This window comes from Nerophis lumbriciformis, linkage group LG08 (assembly GCF_033978685.3).
Source record: "Nerophis lumbriciformis linkage group LG08, RoL_Nlum_v2.1, whole genome shotgun sequence".
Taxonomy (NCBI): domain Eukaryota; kingdom Metazoa; phylum Chordata; class Actinopteri; order Syngnathiformes; family Syngnathidae; genus Nerophis; species Nerophis lumbriciformis.
The window spans coordinates 16,062,623-16,083,776 of NC_084555.2; the positions used below are offsets into that span (position 1 = coordinate 16,062,623).

General features: G+C 39.4%; 1 protein-coding gene across 4 annotated transcripts in view; it reads right to left on the reverse strand.

Moving 5' to 3' along the window:
• The window catches only part of kidins220a (kinase D-interacting substrate 220a), a 102,576-nt gene extending 81,807 nt beyond the window's left edge, over positions 1-20,769 (reverse strand). For all 4 annotated transcript variants that reach the window (XM_061968339.2, XM_061968338.2, XM_061968337.2 and 1 more), the window contains exons 1-4: positions 20,649-20,769; positions 8,001-8,166; positions 7,591-7,689; positions 6,748-6,846 (exon numbers count right to left, since the gene is read on the reverse strand). In XM_061968339.2, the coding sequence (XP_061824323.2) occupies positions 6,748-6,846; positions 7,591-7,689; positions 8,001-8,132 (330 nt within the window). In that variant the 5' untranslated portion in view covers positions 8,133-8,166; positions 20,649-20,769. The remainder of the gene's footprint in view (positions 1-6,747; positions 6,847-7,590; positions 7,690-8,000; positions 8,167-20,648) is intronic.
• Between the last annotated feature and the right edge of the window lie 385 nt (positions 20,770-21,154).

Sequence of the window (21,154 nt, forward strand, 5' to 3'; positions counted from 1 at the left end):
CGGAGACAGCCCTCGCAAATATGACTAATGATCCATTGCTAACTATGCATGCTGATGCGTCATCCTTGTTGCTGCTACTTGATCTTAGTGCTGCTTTCGATACCGTCGATCATAACATTTTATAAGAACGTATCAAAACACGTATTGGTATGTCGGACTTAGCCTTTTCTTGGTTTAACTCCTATCTTACTGACAGGATGCAGTGCAATTCCCATAACAATGTGACCTCGGAGTATGTTAAGGTAACGGGCGGAGTTCCACAGGGTTCGGTTCTTGGCCTTGCACTCTTCAGCACCTACATGCTGCCGCTAGATGACATCATACGCAAATACGGTGTTAGCTTTCACTACATGCCCCTAAAGCTGACCAACACGCCAGATTGTAGTCACGTGGAGGCGTATTTAAATGAAATTAAACAATGGATGTTCACTAACTTTTTGCAACTCAACGCAAAGAAAACGAAAATGCGGCTTATTGGACCTGCTAGACACCGACACCTATTTAATTATACCACCTTAAAAATGTGACAACTAAACAATTACACAAAGAAACTTGGTAAATAATCTGGGTATTATCTTCGACCCAACTCGCTCATTTGAGTCACACATTAAGAGTGTTACTAAAACAGCCTTCTTTCATCTCCGTAATACCTCGAAAATGTGTTGCATTTTGTCCACCACCAACGTTAAGATCATTATTCATGAGTTTGTTACGTCTCGTCTCGATTACTGTAACGTATTATTTTCGGGTCTCCCTATGTCTAGCATAAACAGATTACAGTTGGTACAAAATGCGGCTGCTAGACTTTTGACAAGAACAAGAAAGTTTGATCATATTACGCCTATACTGGCTCACCTGCACTGGCTTCCTGTGCACTTAAGATGCGACTTTAAGGTTGTACTACTTAAATATAAAATACTAAACGGCCTACCTCCATCCTATCTTGCTGATTGTATTGTACCATATGTCCCGGTCAGAAATCTGCGTTCTAAGAACTCCGGCTTATTAGTGATTCCCAGAGCCAAAAAAAAGTCTGCGGGCTATAGAGCGTTTTCTATTCGGGCTCCAGTACTCTGGAATGCCCTACCGGCATCCAGTTAGAGATGCTACCTCAGTAGAAGCATTTAAGTCCCATCTTAAAACTCATTTGTATACTCTAGCCTCTAAATAGCTAGCCGGTTGATCTGCCGTCTCTTTTCTGCTCTGGTGACCACATATGACGTGTTAGATGTTCAAAGTCAGAACCCGGGATGGACCACTCCTCTGTGCATCAGTTGGGGACGTCTTTGCGCGCTGCTGACTGGTCTCCATTCAAGATGATCCCCTGCTGGCCCCACTATGGACTGGACTCACACTATTAACTAGATCCACTCGACATCCATTGCACCGGTCCTGCACTTATTATCCACTGTCTGCTCTGTTGTTTACAAGTTGCAGACATCCCCCGTGTTGGTTTTACACTTGAAAAGTGGAAGTCCATCGTAAACATTAATTCATGTTCCAACACATTTATTACAGCCGGTTAAGAGCATTTGACAACAGTTTACAGAGATCTATAGCTGTAAATGTTGCTGGTAAATGAGAGACAATGAGACTTTATCATCACACTTCAACGTGTCATGTAAATGCTGCCTCTTCGCTACGTTGGCATTGCAAATGAGCATCTATTCTTAATTGCCTTACCATGGATAATAAATGATAAATGGGTTGTACTTGTATAGCGCTTTTCTACCTTCAAGGTACTCAAAGCGCTTTGACACTACTTCCACATTTACCCATTCACACACACATTCACACACTGATGGAGGGAGCTGCCATGCAAGGTGCTAACCAGCACCCATCAGGAGCAAGGGTGAAGTGTCTTGCTCAGGACACAACGGACATGACGAAGTTGGTACTAGGTGGGGATTGAACCAGGGACCCTCGGGTCGCGCACGGCCATTCTTCCACTGCGCCACGCCGTCCGATGAATTTTAAATAAATACATGTCAACTGGTAAATGATGATGGCGATGTAATGCTAAATGTTTATATACTGCATTACATTAGAATTAGCGCTGTAGACAGGAACCGGAGGTAGGTCTGAGCTATGCGGGAAGACGACAATTGTGCCGTTTAAGTAATAGAGTTGATATACTGTAACACGTTGCTGTTACTGCTTTGTCTACACAAGAAACAATCATAAGTTTTGATTAGACCAGACTTTGGCAAATTACAGACCGCTGGACATTTCCAAATAATTGTTTTGACCTTTTAACATTGAAACTGTAGCCCCATTATGATGTGCAGTGCTGTTTTCAAATTACCGTAAGTCTTGAACTATAGGAAGTATTTCAATGGTTGGAGTCTGCTCTTTTGAATAATATGCAAGGATTTACAGTAATCTCTGTCACAGCAGCTCAGACAAGGCAATAAGCAGTCGGGCAAAGTTTGTTTTTACAGAGTGCTTCCAGAGCAGCCAGCCTGAAACGTTGGTGTCAGGGACAGACGTGAAAGCAGATTTTTACAACAATGTTTTTTTGTGTTTATATTTTGCCGTGTTCATTGCATTTTTGTTGCGTTTTGCTTGATTGTCGAAGATGTAAATTGAGGTGGTCTGAAAAGTAAAAGAGGAGCAACATTCATATGTTGTTAATATTCCATGTTTTATAGTTCACAATTAATATTGTGAATCCCACATTCTCTATTTTCATGTACATTCTGGGTGTCTCATTCCATTTTTTGAGGTGGTCTGTCATTACGTTTGTAGCATTTAATCAGACATTATTGGGAAAAAAAGGACCCAATCGCACTTTCTGTCCTTATATATATATATATATATATATATATATATATATATATATATATATATATACACACACACACACACACACATATATATATACTACACATTACATATATACTACACTTATATACTACACTACACATATATACACATACACACATACATACATACATACATACATATATATATATATATATATATATACATATACCTATTGATTTATATATGTTAATAAGGTAAAGTTGTGTACCTGACAAGTTTTGGCTACCTTGCTTCTGCAGCCTTCAACAGAGGTGTCACGTGATGTTAGCGTGACGTCGTCTGTGACGTATTATATGGATTTTTCCATCCCACCTGAAGTGGTGGGATGGCAGTGTCCCCTGGCGTGCGCCGGGGGTAGGGAGGGGCACCCCCTGTCATCTGGATGTCTACCAAACGGCTGGGGGCAGCCCTGCAGGACTGTGTCCCAGGTGTGGGATAGTTGGTAGGCTCCTTTGTCCCTGTTGACAGCCTTTGGGGCCCGCTTCCTGATTTCAACCGCCTCTTTGATCCACCGATGGAATTTGTTGCTTTCCATTCTAATGACCTTGGCTGCCTCCCAGTTCCATCCATCCATACATTTTCTACCGCTTATTCCCTTTGGGGTCGCGGGGGGCGCTGGAGCCTATCTCAGCTACAATAGGGCGGAAGGCAGTGTACACCCTGGACAAGTCGCCACCTCATCGCAAGGCCAACACAGATAGACAGACAACATTCACACTCACATTCCCACACTAGGGCCAATGTAGTGTTGCCAATCAACCTATCCCCAGGTGCATGTCTTTGGAGGTGGGAGGAAGCCGGAGTACCCGGAGGGAACCCACGCAGTCACGGGGAGAACATGCAAACTCCACACAGAAAGATCCCGAGGCCAGGATTGAACTCACGACTACTCAGGTAGGTATTGTGAGGCAGATGCACTAACCCCTCTTCCACCGTGCTGCCGCCTCCCAGTTCATTAGATGGTTTTCCCTCTTGCAGTGGTCTGAAATGGCTGATTTTAGATTTTCCTGCGTTGCTTTCATTCTCGTTGCACGGGTGAGCGTTCCAGATGTTTCCTTTTCACATTCTTTCTGGTGTTCCTTTTTTCGTGTGCTGAACTGTCGACCTGTCTCTCCTATGTATGTTTTATTGCATGTTAGGCAAGGGATCTCATTTATCACATCGCACTTTTTCTCAGGGGGGAAGTCCTGCAGGGGCGCCCCCAACCGTTTGGTAGACATCCAGACGACAGGGGGCGCCCCGCCCACCTGAAGTGGTGGGATGGAAAAATCCATATAACACGTCATAGACGACATCACGTTAACATCACGTGACACCTCTGATGAAGGCTGCAGAAGCAAGGTAGCCGAAACTTGTCTGGAACAAAACTTTACCTTACTAGCCTATATAAATCAACCATTTATAAATACACATCAGTAGGCTAAATGAACCTCCATCCATCCATCCATTTTCTACCGCTTATTCCCTTCGGGGTCGCGGGGGCGCTGGAGCCTATCTCAGCTACAATCAGGCGGAAGGCGGGTACACCCTGGACAAGTCGCCACCTCATCGCAGTAAATGAACCTCTTCAACATATATATATATATATACCGTCGTGGTCAAAAGTTTACATACACTTGTGAAGGACATAATGTCATGGCTGTCTTGAGTCTCCAATAATTTTTACAACTCTTATTTTTTTGTGATAGAGTGATTGGAGCACATTCTTGTTGGTCACAAAAAACATTCATGAAGTTTGGTTCTTTTATGAATTTATTATGGGTCTACTGAAAATGTGACCAAATCTGCTGGGTCAAAAGTGTACATCCAGCAATGTTAATATTTGGTTACATGTCCCTTGGCAAGTTTCACTGCAATAAGGCACTTTCGGTAGCCATCCACAAGCTTCTGGCAAGCTTCTGGCAAGCTTCTGATTGAAATTTTGACCTCTCCTCTTGACAAAATTGATGCAGTTCAGCTAAATTTGTTGGTTTTCTGACATGGACTTGTTTCTTCAGCATTGTCCACACGTTTAAGTCAGGACTTTGGGAAGGCCATTCTAAAACCTTAAGTCTAGCCTGATTTAGTCAATCCTTTACCACTTTTGATGTGTGTTTGGGGTTCATTGTCCTGTTGGAACACCCAACTGCGCCCAAGACCCAACCTCTGGGCTGATGAATTAGGTTGTCCTGAAGAATTTGGATGTAATCCTCCTTTTTCATTGTCCCATTTACACTCTGTAAAGCACCAGTTCCATTGGCAGCAAAACAGGCCCAGAGCATAACACCACCACCACCATGCTTGATGGTAGGGATGGTGTTCCTGGGATTAAAGACCTTTTCTCCTACAAACATATTGCTGGGGATTGTGGCCAAACAGCTAAATTTGTGTTACATACATACATACATACATTAGGGGTGTAACGGTACACAAAAATTTCGGTTCGGTACATACCTCGGTTTAGAGGTCACGGTTCGGTTCATTTTCGGTACAGTAAGAAAACAACAAAATATACATTTTTGGGTTATTTATTTACCAAATTTGCAAAATCTTCCACCAAAAATATTTTTCTTAGTGGAATATTTGATGTGAAGTAATCAGAACCTTGGATAGGTCAATAATTCATAATAACATTGATTTTGATTCCATATTATGTTTTGAGCAATGACAGTTTGAAAGAAAAAAAACATCTTTGTTTTATTAGTCAACATTGCAACTTTTTCTAAATTACATTTAACCTTTGGGCTTTTTTATTTCACTTTTGTTATGTTTTTGTCTATTTTAATAGTATTTTTAGAATGTGCCGTGGGCCTTCAAAACATTAGCTGTGGGCCGCAAATGGCCTCCGGGGCACACTTTTAACACTGTAATGTAATCTGATAAATCTATGGATGAAAAGCAGAGCCTGGCGACTCATTCGCGTTTATCATAATTCGCTCGCTCTCTCTGTCTCTGCCCCTCCCTCACGAATGCTGCTGCGCGCACAATTTGTTTTGTTTTTAACCCCTTCTTAACCCTGAAAGTACATTGAAAATATACGCAAACCCTAACATTTGAGGCATTTAAGAAACTCCGCCCTGACAGCTCCGCAAAAGAGGACATGTCCGGTGAAAAGAGGACGTATGGTCAGTCTATCGTAGCCCGTTAGCTGCTAGCATGCCGTGTGTTGTGCCTCGGTGTGCATTGTTTACACAACGTGCGTTACGCTACTTAATATGTCCGTGTGGAAACTCGTTCGGTACACCTCCGAACCGAACCGGAAGCCCCGTACCGAAACAGTTCAATATAAATACACGTACCGTTACACCCCTAACATACATACATACATACATATATATACACACGCATATAAACAAATATACCGGTATATGTAATTATACACACATAAACACCTGCCCCCAGCAACATTTTTTTCTCTCAATGTGGCCCCCCGAGTTAAAATAATTGCCCAAGCCTGGATTAGACAGTTGACGCAATTGAGCATCCCTCAGGTACAAATATGATTGGTAAAAATGACGCTGATTGGCCAAAATGTGCCAGGAAGTAGAAGGTAAAGGAAAAAGTGGCAAGTCACGAGGATTGGCTGAATTTGCATGAATTAGAGCGAACGCAACATTGCAAAATCCTCAAGGACGTGACAAATGATGATTGCGATCAGTCGAACGGCACACAGACGTTACTTTGAGCTGTCTTGTCTCTGGCAAGTCTGTATGCCAGAAGAAAATCATATCACTGTCCAATAGGGATAACATTAAGAGATAATAAATAAGATTACTACAAGAAAAGAGCCATCCCACTTCGAGTAGTATTAATCTTGTTCAATGGCTGATGGATGCTCATGGCGTCACATTAACAGTAATTAAATCTAGACACGAATGGCACATTATTAAAATTATATTTGTTACTCTTTTACCCATCATTGGTTTCAGTTAACTTTCTCACCATGTCTCGGTGTTCCTTGTTGGCATTGTTATCCAGCAGTTCCTTCACCACTTGAATGTGACCCTCCTTGGAGGCCGAGATTAGAGCTGTCCAACAGTCCTGTGTGCAGATGCAAATCATGTTACCATGGGAACCTCAATTATTGTCCATTGTCCTGCTGAAAGAGTGTCTGTCTGAGATATCTGCAGCACAGAGTGTACCAACTGACCATGCCAAGTGCTCAAGGAGGGGGACAAAGAGTCAAACAGATGCGCCAAAAACAACAACAATGAGTGTGTTTTGCAAGTAATAGCAGGATAGGTGAGCTAATATTGATGTGTGTTTATGTGCATTATGTACAGTACATGTGTTTGTATGCATGTGCATGAAGGATGGACTAGTGAAGTTAAAAAAAGGTATACCGTACTTTCCGCACTATAAGGCACACCTAAAAACCTCCAATTTTCTCAAAAAAGCTGACAGTGCGCCTTATAATCCGGTGCGCCTTATATATGGACCAATATTGAGCCACAACAGGTCTCGCAACTACGGGATGCATAACGTAACCCCAGCCTCTACTGTAGCGTCTATTCTATGCGCCTTATAATGCGGTGCGCCTTATAATGCGGTGCGCCTTATATATGAACAAAGTTTTAAAATAGACCATTCATTGAATGTGCGCCTTATAATCCGGTGCGCCTTATAGTGCGGAAAATACGGTACATCAACCTGACCACCTTCTCAATAGAATGATGCATCCATTTTCATTGGCTAACGTTATCTAGAACTGTGGCATGCTAATAATGCACTACTACTTAATTCATTGCAGTGTGTACACAAGCGCAGGTACGCATGCAAGCTTACAACGTCATCGCAGTTGACGTTTGCTCCTCTCCTGATGAGCTCCTGCACTATCTCCAGATTGCCCTGCTCTGCCGCCACCATCAGTGGAGTTTGACCATTCTGAAAGAGGAAGAGACATGGAAAACAACAATGTCATCAAGATTTTAGATTCTGACATCACAAAACTTGTCTTGAGAAAAATACATTCTACAAAACTCCTGTTATTCCAGTTCACTATTCCACTATTTATAGATTTGGTTTGTTCCCGTCTTTGACACCTCACCAATTTCCCTCGGGTATCAATCATTTCAATGCCAAACGTAAACAGAACAAGTCCAAAAAATAATTAATGTACGTATACCACACACAATAGCACTTTATCTATTTTAACAACGCTCGTCCGAGCTAACTGAACATTTATTGCAACTTACATCACTCCTGCTGTCCACATCTTTGAACTTGTCCAAATGAGCTTTGATGGCAGCAAGGTTCTCCTCCTCCACATAGCTGAACAGGCTCTGGACGGCCATGGAGGTCATCTTCAGGGAGGTGCTGGTATCCATGGCTGAGTGTTCAACACCTGCACTCCGCTTGTGGCTGGAGAAGTAGGATGATTAGTGTTTGTACTTTGACTGTTAAATAAGTACTCCTCAGAGTTCCTCATCAAAATTTAAAATGCGCACTCAAAAATAGCTTACTTTGAATGATAAACCAAGTGGACGTTTGGCGTATTTGATGGGTTTAGGGGGCACCATGGAGGTTGCCCCGTAGCATGGACACAAACTGGATAATCATCTAAAATACGCTCAGCTCATTCATGCTGAAAACATAACCTGAAATATACGTGGTCAGGGAAATTAAGGCCATGTGATCACATACTTCAGTCAAAAAGTCAGATGGAGTTGGTGAGAACCTTTAATCCTCTGAAGTGAGATCTGGAGAGGACAAGTGCTTTGGACCATGTGCAGAGATTACTGCAGACAATACCAGATGTCTTTTAGGGGTGAGGCATTTATTAGCTCTCGGGCACTCATTCTACAAATGCCTTTTTCTTTTAATCATCATATTGACCCTAGTGCAGTGGTTCTTAACCTGGGTTCGATCGAACCCCAGGGGTTCGGTGAGTTGGCCTCAGGGGTTCGGCGGAGCCTTCGCCACGGAGGTAAAGACACATCCGACTTATCGTGTAAATAAAAACTTCTCCCTATCGGCGTATTATGGATACCCCCAAACAATGTCCCCTCTAATTTTCCATCTGATTTGCAGGTTGTTTGATTGATCAATTGAAACTTTTACTAGCAGATTGCAAAGGAAGAGAATACATTATATGAAACAGTACAGTTTACACAGTTCAGTACACATTCCGTACAATTGACCACTAAATGGTAACACCCGAATAAGTTTTTCAACTTGTTTAAGTCGGGGTCCACGCTAATCAATTCATGGCAATGTGTGTAAGGTGTGTAATATGTTGTGAGTTCATGCACTGTGTTGGTTTTGTTCTTTGAACAAGGTGATGTTCATGCACGGTTCATTTTGTGCACCTGTAAAAAAAAAAAAACATATACCGTAACTTTTTCTTGAATTTGAAAAAAAAATTTTTTTTTTATTTTTCACTAAAGAAGGGTTCGGTGAATGCGCAAATGAAACTGGTGGGGTTCGGTACCTCCAACAAGGTTAAGAACCACTGTCCTAGTGTGTGAATTTGAGTGTGAATGTTGTCTGTCTATCTGTGTTGGCCCTGCGATGAGGTGGCGACTTGTCCAGGGTGTACCCCGCCTACCGCCCGAATGCAGCTGAGATAGGCTCCAGCGACCCCGAAAGGGACAAGCGGTAGAAAATGGATTGATGGATGTACACTATATTGCCAAAAGTATTTGGCCACCCATCCAAATGATCAGAATCAGGTGTATAAAATCAAGCACTTAGGCATGAAGACTCTTTCTACAAATATAGGACAATTCCATGCTCTCAACCTTGTGGGAACAGTTTGGAGCAGGCCCCTTTCTCTTCCAACATGACTGTGCACCAGTGCACAAAGCAAGGTCCATAAAGACATGGATGACAGAGTCTGGTATGGATGAACTTGACTGGCCTGCACAGAGTCCTGACCTGAACCCGATAGAACACTTTTGGGATGAATTCGAACGGAGACTGAGAGCCAGGCCTTCTCGATCAACATCAGTGTGCGACCTCACCAATGCGCTTTTGGAAGAATGGTGGAAAATTCCTATAAGCACACTCCGCAACCTTGTGGACAGCCTTCCCAGAACAGTTGAAGCTGTAATAGCGGCAAAAGGTGGACCGACATCATATTGAACTCTATGGGTTAGGAATGGGATGGCACTTCAAGTTCATATGTGAGTCAAGGCAGGTGGCCAAATACTTTTGGCAATATAGTGTATTTCACACATAAAACTACTTTGTCTAAATGGGGTCTCTGTGTTGCAGCTGCATCTATTCAGGTCACTAGTATATGTGAGTGACAAGAACAAAAGCTCTGACTTGGCTTGGGGTCTTTGTGTAGCCAACCTCATTTGCATGAACTGCAAAGCATTTTTCGTGACTCAAAACATATTAAAATAAATGTTGATAATCTAAATATGTTTGGGGGGGGAACATGCTGGGTCTTGGACCTAATTGAAGTATTTGTGTTGTTTACTCACATAGCAGCAGGCACTAATTTCTATTGTGTAACTACAATGCCACATCAATCGTCTCGGAGCGATAATTAAAAGTCTTCTAACTGCTTACATTTCACCGGACAAAGGGGGAAAACCCCATCAAACATGGCTGCCTCTTTGTAGTAGAGATTGAGACGATCGATAAAAATCACATTAATAATTCATCGCATTTGGCTCTGCCATCTCGACAGGCCAAGGCCTGCTTCCCGCCACTAAAATTAAGCAGCTGCTTGTTCTTCCTGCAAAGCAACTCAAAAGTGTTTTCACTTGCAAAAAGGTGAGCAAACATTTCAACATAATCTTGGAGGCACGCAAGCAGTTCGTGCTTGGGTCAAACCTCCTATGGCTGGACAATGCAATGAGCCAGAGCAGACAAATAAAAAATACATTTAATGTGTAAGTGGACACAAGTCAACCGCGAATCAAACTCCATCTGGAGTCAAGAAGTAAGACCCAACCTTTAAGTTCTTGAATAGGTGGCATTATCAAATCTAATATGAACTGGAGTGAAACTAAATAAAATAGGAAAGCACAGCTCAACCTCAAAATATATATTTTTTCTTAATCCTGAACCTACGCTGTAATCCAGATTACCCCCAAAATCAAATAATTTGTTCCTTATCCCATTTATGACATTTCCTGAAACTTAAATCAAAATCCAGCCATACGTTTTTGAGCTATGTTGCTAAGTTTGGAGGTAATTAATCAAAGGATAAGTATCATTGCTATGTCTACCGAGTCCATCTGTGTGTGTTTGTTTTGTTCGTCTGTCACTTCCAAACAGGCTGCAAACTGGGTTCACTCTTTGCATCGGTCACAGCACTTCGGCATGTTAGTTCCATGGCAAAATGAAAAAAATTAAGTGAGCCTTTTTGTCCGACATCCACTCTCTTTGTCCCTGTGGGTGGAAGAGGCTGCAAGCATACACAAACTGAGAAGTTCAGCCTTGTAATGTAGTCAATAAAAAATCCGGATCACTCAAAAAATATAAATCACTTGTTTCTTAGTTCCCGAAAGTTTCATCAAAATCCACCCATACATATTCTTGTTATGTTGCTAACTAACAAACCCCAGCGAATACACAACCTCCAGTGCGCAATAAAACAAACGGAGTGAACCCTCTTGTCAGTGATTCATGCTCTTTGTTTCCCTGAGTGGAGGCAGGAGCAAGCACACACACACACACACACACACACACACACACACACACACACACACACACACACACACACACACACACACACACACAAACACACAAACACACACACACATCTTCAGTCTTGGAATGTAGTAGAAAAGATCTCAATCATCTACAAAATATAATTAATTCTTCCTTATCCCATTTTGGACTTTTCCTGTAAATCCGCCTAGAACTTTTTAAGCTATGTTGCCATGTTTGCTTACTAACAAACCAACAAACAAACTCTATCAAACACATAATAATTATAATAATAAAAGGTAATTAATCGTAGGATAAATGAAATTGCTATGTCCACCATGTCCATCCTTGCATGTTTGTTTTGTTTGGCTGCAAAAGCAAAAGTGTTCACTGTTTGCATCGGTCACAGCATTTCGGCTTGTTAGCTCTATAGCGAAATTAAAATGGAGTGAACCTTTTTGTCAGTCATCCACTCTCTTTGTCTCTCCGCACAAACAGAAGTTCAGCCTCAAAACGTAGTAGAAAAGAGCCGATCGCTCACAAAATGAATTCACTTGTTTCTTATCCTTAGTTCCTGAAAATGTCATCAAAATCCACCCATACATTTTCAAGTTATTTTGCGAAATAACAAACACGCTAACAAACAAACAAGCTAATAAACAAACCCCAGAAAGTAACACAACCTCCAGTACAGAATGAAACAAATGGATTGAACCCTCTCGTCAGTGATTTTCTCTCTTTGTCTCTGTGGGAGGAGGCGGGAGCTAGCATACACACACACACACACCCAGAGGAATCTTCAGTCTTGGAATGTATTACAAAAGATTCCGATCACCTACAAAATATAATTACTTGTTTCTTATCTAATTTCTGACTTTTCCTGAAAGTTTCATTTAAAATTTGTCCATACATTTTTAAGCTATGTTGCCAAGTTTGCTAACTAACAAACAGACAAACGGAGATAATTAATCGAAGGATAAATGAAATTGCTATGTCCACCATGTCCGTCTGTTCGTGTTTGTTTTGTTTGTCCGTTGCTCTCAAACAGGCTGCAAGGGGGTTAACTCTTTGCATCGGTCACAGCACTTCGGCATGTTAGTTCTATAGCGGAATTAAATAATGGAGTGAACCTTTTTGTCAGTCATCCACTCTCTTTTTCTCTGTGAGTGGAGGCGAGGCTGCTGGCATTCACAAACAGAAGTTCAGCTTCAAAACGTAGCAGAAAAGATCCCATCACTCACAAAATATATTCACTTGTTTCTTATCTTTAATTCTTGAAAGTTTCATCAAAATCCACCCATACATTTTCTAGTTATGTTGGTAACTAATGAACAAGCTAACAAACAAAGAAGATAATCACCCCTGTTCTGCAGCAACTCCACTGGCTACCCATCAAACATCGTATCCACTTTAAAATAATTCTCCTCACTTTCAGAGCCATCCATAACCTCTCTCCATCTTATCTCTCTGACCTGATCCATGTCGCCACGCCCTCACGTTCCCTAAGATCCTCTTCATCCATCCATCTCACTGTCCCTTTATTTAAACTGTCCACCATTGCTGCCCGAGCTTTCAGTCGCTCTGCCCCACATCTTTGGAACTCTTTGCCACCAGACCTTCGTAACTTGGACTCAATATCCCTCTTCAAATCAAGACTCAAAACACACCTATTCCTGACTGCTTATTCATTGTAATCATCTTTTCTTCTCTATCTTTGTTGTTGTTGTTATTATTGTTGTTTTTATCCAATTTGATTTTATTGTTTTGATGTTGTACGGTGTCCTTGAGTGCCCAGAAAGGCGCCTTATAAATAAAATGTATTATTATTATTATTATAAACAAACCCCAGCGAATACACAACCTCCGGTACGAAATGAAACAGACGGATTGAACCCTCTTGTCAGTGATTCACTCTCTTTGTCTCTGTGGGAGGAGGCATACACATACAGAGAGGTCTTCTTGATCACCTACAAAATATAATTACTTGTTTCTTATCTCATTTCGGACTTTTTCTGAAAGTTTCATTTAAAATGTTGCTAAGTTTGCTAACAGACAGACAGACAAACAAACCCTTGAAAATACACAACCTTCTGGTGGAGATAATCAGAGGTGGGTAGAGTAGCCAGAAATTGTACTCAAGTAAGAGTACTGTTACTTTAGAGATGTATTACTCAAGTAAAAGTAAGGAGTAGTCACCCAAATATTTACTTGAGTAAAAGTAAAAAGTATGTTGTAAAAAAAACTACTCAAGTACTGAGTAACTGATGAGTAACATACACACACATATCATATATATATATATATATATATATATATATATATATATATATATATATATATATATATATATATATATATATATATATATACACACACACACATATATACATATATATATATACACACAAATGGAGGAGAAAAAAAGTTCCTCCTTTCTGTCTAATACCACATGAAAGTGGTTGGTTTTTGGCATCTTATATGTCCAGCTTCCATATTCGTTTTTATACACTTTACAAGAAATACATTGGCGGCAAACTCCGTAGCTTGCTAGCTTGTTTGCGCAGGCTTTCGGAGACTCTTATTTTGAAAGCGCAGGCGCGATGGAGCGGCACTTTTATTGTGAAGACAGGAACTGTGCAGTCAGTCTTTAGGCTGAAATAAAAAATGGTCTTTTTTCCTTCACACTTTTGATTGATTGATTGGAACTTGTATTAGTAGATTGCACAGTACAGTACATATTCCGTACAATTGACCACTAAATGGTAACACCCCAATAAGTTTTTCAACTTGTTATAGTCAGGTCATGTGACCCCTGGCTCTGTTTGATTGGTCCAACGTCACCAGTGACTGCATCTGATTGGTGGAACGGAGTGAACGTCACCAGTGACTGTATTTGTTGAAACGCAGGCACTATGAAGGTCTGTCTGACAGACCAAAACAAACAAAGCGTGCATTAACAGATCGATAAAAATTAGTAGCGAGTAGCGAGCTGAATGTAGATAAAAGTAGCGGAGTAAAAGTAGCGTTTCTTCTCTATAAATATACTCAAGTAAAAGTAAAAGTATGTTGCATTAAAACTACTCTTAGAAGTACAATTTATCCCAAAAGTTACTCAAGTAGATGTAACGGAGTAAATGTAGCGCATTACTACCCACCTCTGGAGATAATTAATCAATAGTTAAATCAAATTGCCATATCCGTTATGTTCATCCATTCATGCGTGTTTGTTTTATTCATCCGCCGCTTCCAAACAGGCTGCAAGAGAGTTCGCTCTTTGCATTGGTCTCAGCACTTTGGTATGTTAGTTCAAAACGGAGTGAACCTTCTTGTCAGTCATCCACTCTGTTTGTCTCTGTGGGTGGAGGCAAAGACAAAACCACCACAAACAGAGACGTTCAGCCTTGTGACGTAGTAGAAAAGATACGGATCACCCACAAAATATAATCATGTGTTCTTTATAATCATTACCTGAAAGTTTCATCAAAATATGCCCATAACTTTTGAAATTATGTTGCTAACTAACAAAAAAACTGATAAACAAACCTCCTGGCAAGGAAACAAACAATGGCTGCACAGTAGTTAACACTACAGACAACATAAACACTTCAGAAACTCCTCAGCACAAAACATAAAACAATTAAGATGGACATAAAGGTTTACAAAAAAGTGCAAAGTACATACTTCTTAAATTTCTAGATCAAATACGTACAGACGATGCTGCTAACACAAATCTTACAAGTTGAAAAATGCTGCTTTCAGTAGAAATGTGACTGACCAACTGATTCCAACACCATCAGGCGTTTTGATGTCACATTTTCTGGCTCTTTCATGTTTCCGTGCATGTCAAAATAGAAGCATCATCAAATGCACTTTAAGAACAATAAAGGGCAGAACAAAGCATTAATAACCAGTGCCCACTTTTTGTTATTCTATTTTCTGCCTGCAAGGATCACCTGCTGTTTTTCCATGTTCGAAAATATCTAACAGGGAGGAGGGATCCTTTGTTGACAGTGAATGCAACAGGGGCCTGGTGACACACCCTCCCTGCCTCTCAACGCACCATGGAAATGATACATCCCTAAAGAACCAATCCAATTATCTACCTCCCTTAACGTAGATCAGACACACACACACAAAGCTAGTAGAACCCAACAAATAATGAAACTAAAAAATGTGACAAGAGATTAAAGCTAGTACGGGAGTGAGTCGCAAACACAATTGAAATATGAACAAGTAAAAAAAAGCCACAATGAATAAAGCTAAAAATACATACCTTACCTTGATGTAAGGTAAAAGCTCTGTTGTGGTTTTTCAACACCAACCAGGCTTGATCACTCACTAACTCACACAGCACTACACACACTGCCGGTAACAAGCTCGGCAACCCCCCACCTTTTTTTTTTTTCTTCTTTTTTTTTTACACAAGGATGAATATTACATGAGGGGGTTGGTCTCCACCCATCGCTTCAACACACAATGGAGATACTACGTTTGCATTGACTGCTGGATTCAGATGAGAGGAGAACATGATTATTTGTGTCATTTCTATTTTATGGGTGATGCCAGTGAATCAACAGGAAGCAACATCTTATTTTACATGACATTATACAATTGATATTATTTTATTATATACTTGGATAGTATTTTTAAATTATTTCCTAAGCAAAAAAACTATTAATGTAGCATGAGTGTATATCCTAAAATCACAACACACCGTGCCACTCTTATTGACACAATATAAGATATGTTGGATATAGAGAACATTCAAACCCTTTATTCATTGAATCGAAAAAAACTGAAATTCTACGACATAGTGAATTTGCAAACAGCTAAAATTATACACAAAGCAAACTATAATCTGCTACCCAAGAATATAATGATAAATGATAAATGGGTTATACTTGTATAGCGCTTTTCTACCTTCAAGGTACTCAAAGCGCTTTGACACTATTTCCACATTCACCCATTCACACACTGATGGCGGGAGCTGCCATGCAAGGCATTAACCAGCACCCATCAGGAGCAAGGGTGAAGGACACAACGGACGTGACTAGAATGGTAGAAGGTGGGGATTGAACCCCAGTAACCAGCAACCCTCCGATTGCTGGCACGGCCACTCTACCAACTTCGCCACGCCATACAACAATTATTCTCAACAAAAGAGGAGAAATATAATCTTAGAGAAGAAAAATGTAATTTAAAACATTTGTACGCACGTACAACAATTAAGACCTTCAGTATATCTGTATGTGGAATTCAATTATGGAATGGATTAAGCAAAAAAAAAAAAAAAGTACTAATATAATCCACTTCAAGAAACTCTTCAAATTTAAAGTGTTTACAAAGTACAAAGAAGAAGAACCATGATAAACATTCTGATGTTATTTCATCCATCCATTCATTTTCTAGATCATCTTACTTATTTCACCATATGACATAACTTACTTCACCAGTTATTATTTATGTATTTATTTATTTGTATTACTTATGGAGTGTATTGTGAATAAATTGAGAACAGGAAGTGAACAAAAGTTTTAGCAACTGCTATGTAAAGCAAAAGGGGTAGGATTAGATAAACTCTGCTTCTTCCTACTCCTTTTCGAACATGTTTAATAGAGAAACTGGAAATTGTGATGTATCATGTTGTATGCATGCATGTTCCAAATAAACTCAAACTCAAAATGTTACTAATGATGTTGACATAAATGCAAGGATCACCTGCTGTTTTTCCATGTTCGAAAATATATAACAAGGAGGAGGGATCCTTTGTTGACAGTGAATGCAACAATTTTATGGTCAGTTGCTTTATGAACTTGGAGAAAAGATTAGGCATGAGAAGCTTACCTGAAATAATACAAATAATGTAGGAGAATTTTTTTTTTTTTTTTAAGTTTTACTGATGTGAATACACTACTACCAGAGAGAAATTAACGTGTGCTTACTGTACATGATAGTATGATTTCACTACTAAACATCTCATATTGAGCTCCTTCGGCAATTGGCGCCACTTTACCCACATAACACTCCTTTTGGGGGGGTTTCTTGTGTAGCTGTGCAAGTGTTTGTGGCGTTTCAGCAGCTTTTGACATGGACTTATCCCGCATTTTTGACTTTTATAAAATCATTCCATTCACTTCTTACCGCAATGTTGACAAACGCTTTCCTCCTCGATGGGTTCACATCCGAGTCCTAAACACCTTGTACGTTTCCATCCACTGGCTTCAAGCATGCATTAAACTGATCGTTCTGGAGCCACAAAACGTTGAACTTGCACCTACCCATCTTATGCATGTAATTCGGCTTTGCTGTGGGCTTCCGTTAACTTCTCTCCGCTGCTATGCTGAGCTGTAACAACACACCGCTGGGCGCGCACAGCACACAAGCTGGTGGGGCTCGTTAAATTCTGACCGGGCAGCATAGGTAGCCTACTTCAGTTCCATTTTGTAGTTCCTCAAAAAGCTAAACATTTAAAAGCAAGACTGAAGTTCATGAATGTTTTAAATAAAAGTACCATAAATAGATTTTTAAGACCTTTCCAAATCACAATTAAGATTTTCAAGATTCAAGATTGCTTATTGTCATATGCACAGTTAAACAGACAGTTTGCCGTACAATGAAAATCTTACTTTGCTAGTCCACCCTTCAACAAGGGTGGACATTTTTCAAGGTTTTAGGAAATGTTTTGATATTTTGAAGCTTTAAATTCAAATTGTTGGATTTAAGGCTTTTTAAGAGTTTTTTTTAAGACCGCACGGATACCCAGTGCATTTGCAAACAGCTAAAATCATGTACAAAATGCAAACTATTACCTGCTACCTCAGAATGTACAACAATTCTTCTCAACAAAAGACGAGAAATATAACCTCAAAGCGAGTTTAAAACATGTGTATGCACGTACAAACTTAAGACCTTTAGCACATCAGTATGTGGAATCAAATTAAGGAATGGATTAAGCAAAGACGTTAAACAATGTACTAATATGAGGCACCGGTGGAGGTGCGACAAGCCTAAGGCCCAGCGGCAAGACCACCTTGCTGTAATTAAAATGTGCATTCAAAAGAACTTAACAGCACATTTGAGAAAAAAGTCTATTCTCTCCACAAGTAGCACACTTTCATGTGGTATTTTATGTACATCATATTACATAATTTATATTATGCTATTTTATTATATAATGTACAAAAATATTATTTCCACAGTTAAAGCAACCAACATTCACAAGAAAAACATTTAGCATTTTAACTTCATTTAATTTAATTTCATTAATTTATTTCGAACAAAACAAATCAAACATATTCTCCATCTACACAAAATAATATATCCAATACAATATTGTCATCTGAAAAAAAAAACAATACTAATATAAAAAAATTAAATAAAAAAATAAACATGGTGTGTCAGAAAAGGAGCAGGAAGAAGCAAAAGCTTAATGTTTAATGTTTACCGTCCATTAATAAAGTAAAATGAATGTTTATGCGATTATATTTACCAGGTAATACATTTTGTTGTTTTCACATTTGTTTTGCTATTATCATTATACTCAAAAGGGAAATACACTTAATTAAGTGTTAATTTTATTCTATTTATTTATTTATTCAATATATTTTTATTTTTAGATAAATTGTATATGACATATCTGCACATTTTTCAGTAGTTAAGAATTCCTTCCACTGCGAAAACAACTACAAAACAAAAATATGTATGTCATAACCATCCATCCATCCATCCATCCATTTTCTACCGCTTGTCCCTTTCGGGGTCGCGGGGGGTGCTGGAGTCCATCTCAGCTGCATTCAGGCGGTAGGCGGGGTACACCGTGGACAAGTCACCACCTCATCGCAGGGCCAACACAGATAGACAGACAACATTCACACTCACATTCACACACTAGGGCCAATTTTAGTGTTGCCAATCAACCTATCCCCCCATATGACACAATATCGCTATCATACTTTTTTGGTCTCAGCTTTATGTTATAGGTCAGTGGTTCTCAACCTTTTTTCAGTGATGTACCCCCTGTGAATTTTTTTTTAATTCAAGTACCCCCTAATCAGAGCAAAGCATTTTTGGTTGAAAAAAAAGAGATAAAGAAGTAAAATACAGCACTATGTCATCAGTTTCTGATTTATTAAATTGTATAACAGTGCAAAATATTGCTCATTTGTAGTGGTCTTTCTTGAACTATTTGGAAAAAAAGATAGGTTTTTATTTATATTTATAAAGGATTTTTGAATTGTTGCTATTTTTAGAACATTTAAAAAAAATCTCACGTACCCCTTGGCATACCTTCAAGTACCCCCAGGGGTACGCGTTCCCCCATTTGAGAACCACTGCTATAGGTGACAAACAAATTAGTGTAACACCTAATGTTATGTGTGATTAAAAAAAAAACTGTGGGCAAAAAAAACCCTGATTTAAAAAAAAAAATCTGCTTTTAAAGATCTTAACAACTTTAAAAAAATGTAGCATATTAGTGATAAAAAATTGACCATATTATCAATTAGCAGGGTCTGTATAAGGTTCACATATGGCCCAGTGTGGATGTTGAACAAGACAATCAGTACATCTGCTGAAATGATCCAGGGTGTAATGTGAGGACATGCAACAGTAAGCAGTTTTGAAGTTTAGGGAACTAACACCAGATAGCATCTCTAAATTTAAACAGTTCAGCTCTTCGTCACATGTCATGTGGATGTCAAACTGCTGAGGAGGATCCAGTTCCATGTATAAACTATGCAGTGTGCAGTACTTTTTAGTGCAATATGATGGATTTACTTTATTACATACACATATAAACACTCTGGAGCAACTTCCTATAATTAAAAAGCAGCCTGCAAAAGTCACAAAATAGTCATAAATCTACTAAAATCACAGGTTTTAAACTTTAAAAAATGGTATGCTTTAATTAGGTTTGTTGACTATGTTATCTACTAGTGTGTCAAAATAAAAGCTCACATCTGGATGTCACTTCATTCCATCACATGGCCACAACAATGTGACAAGTTAGCGAGATTACTACTGATATATTTGTGGTATTATCATCCTGTTTATGTGCATTTTAATGACAGTTTTAGTGACAATCAACAAAAAGTTACAGCAACAATAACAACAGTAGCGAGCTAACGAGCTAGCTGTTAGCATTAGCTCCGAGTGGCTGGCACAACAACAAGTACTAAACATTTCAACACTTCTAGAAGGCGAAATGAGAACACAAAAATTAGTCAGAGTGGTCTTACCGAGACTATGATGCTGTGGAAACGCCCAGAACTTTCAGTTAAGGAAATAATGTGTCATATTAAAGTAGCGTTCTCATGTATTCGCTGTTTTAATGGATCCTGTTTTTTTAACTGAATGACGTGGACGTGGGAGGCTTGAAGCAACAAGTTTCAATTTAAAATAAAAAATGAAAAAATAATTACAATATTTTAATCAGTAGTGAAAAATGTTTCACAATTAATATAATGTGTAATAATAATATTTAAAAATGTTTTATTTTAGAATTATTTAGGTCCGCTCCATGACGTCATATAAGCCTCGCCCCCAAGTGCTTTGCTGTACACAAGGATGTGTTCAAAGCCACTCATTTATATGCAGAATGTCGTTGAATACACGCTCACATAGAATTAAAAATCTTTTTTTATGGCAGTCCAATGACTTCATGCTACTCAAGACTTTTACTTTTTAATCAATAGCTCCATCTACTGCTTTACTGCTTACATTGCTCGGGCAATGTTACAGTATT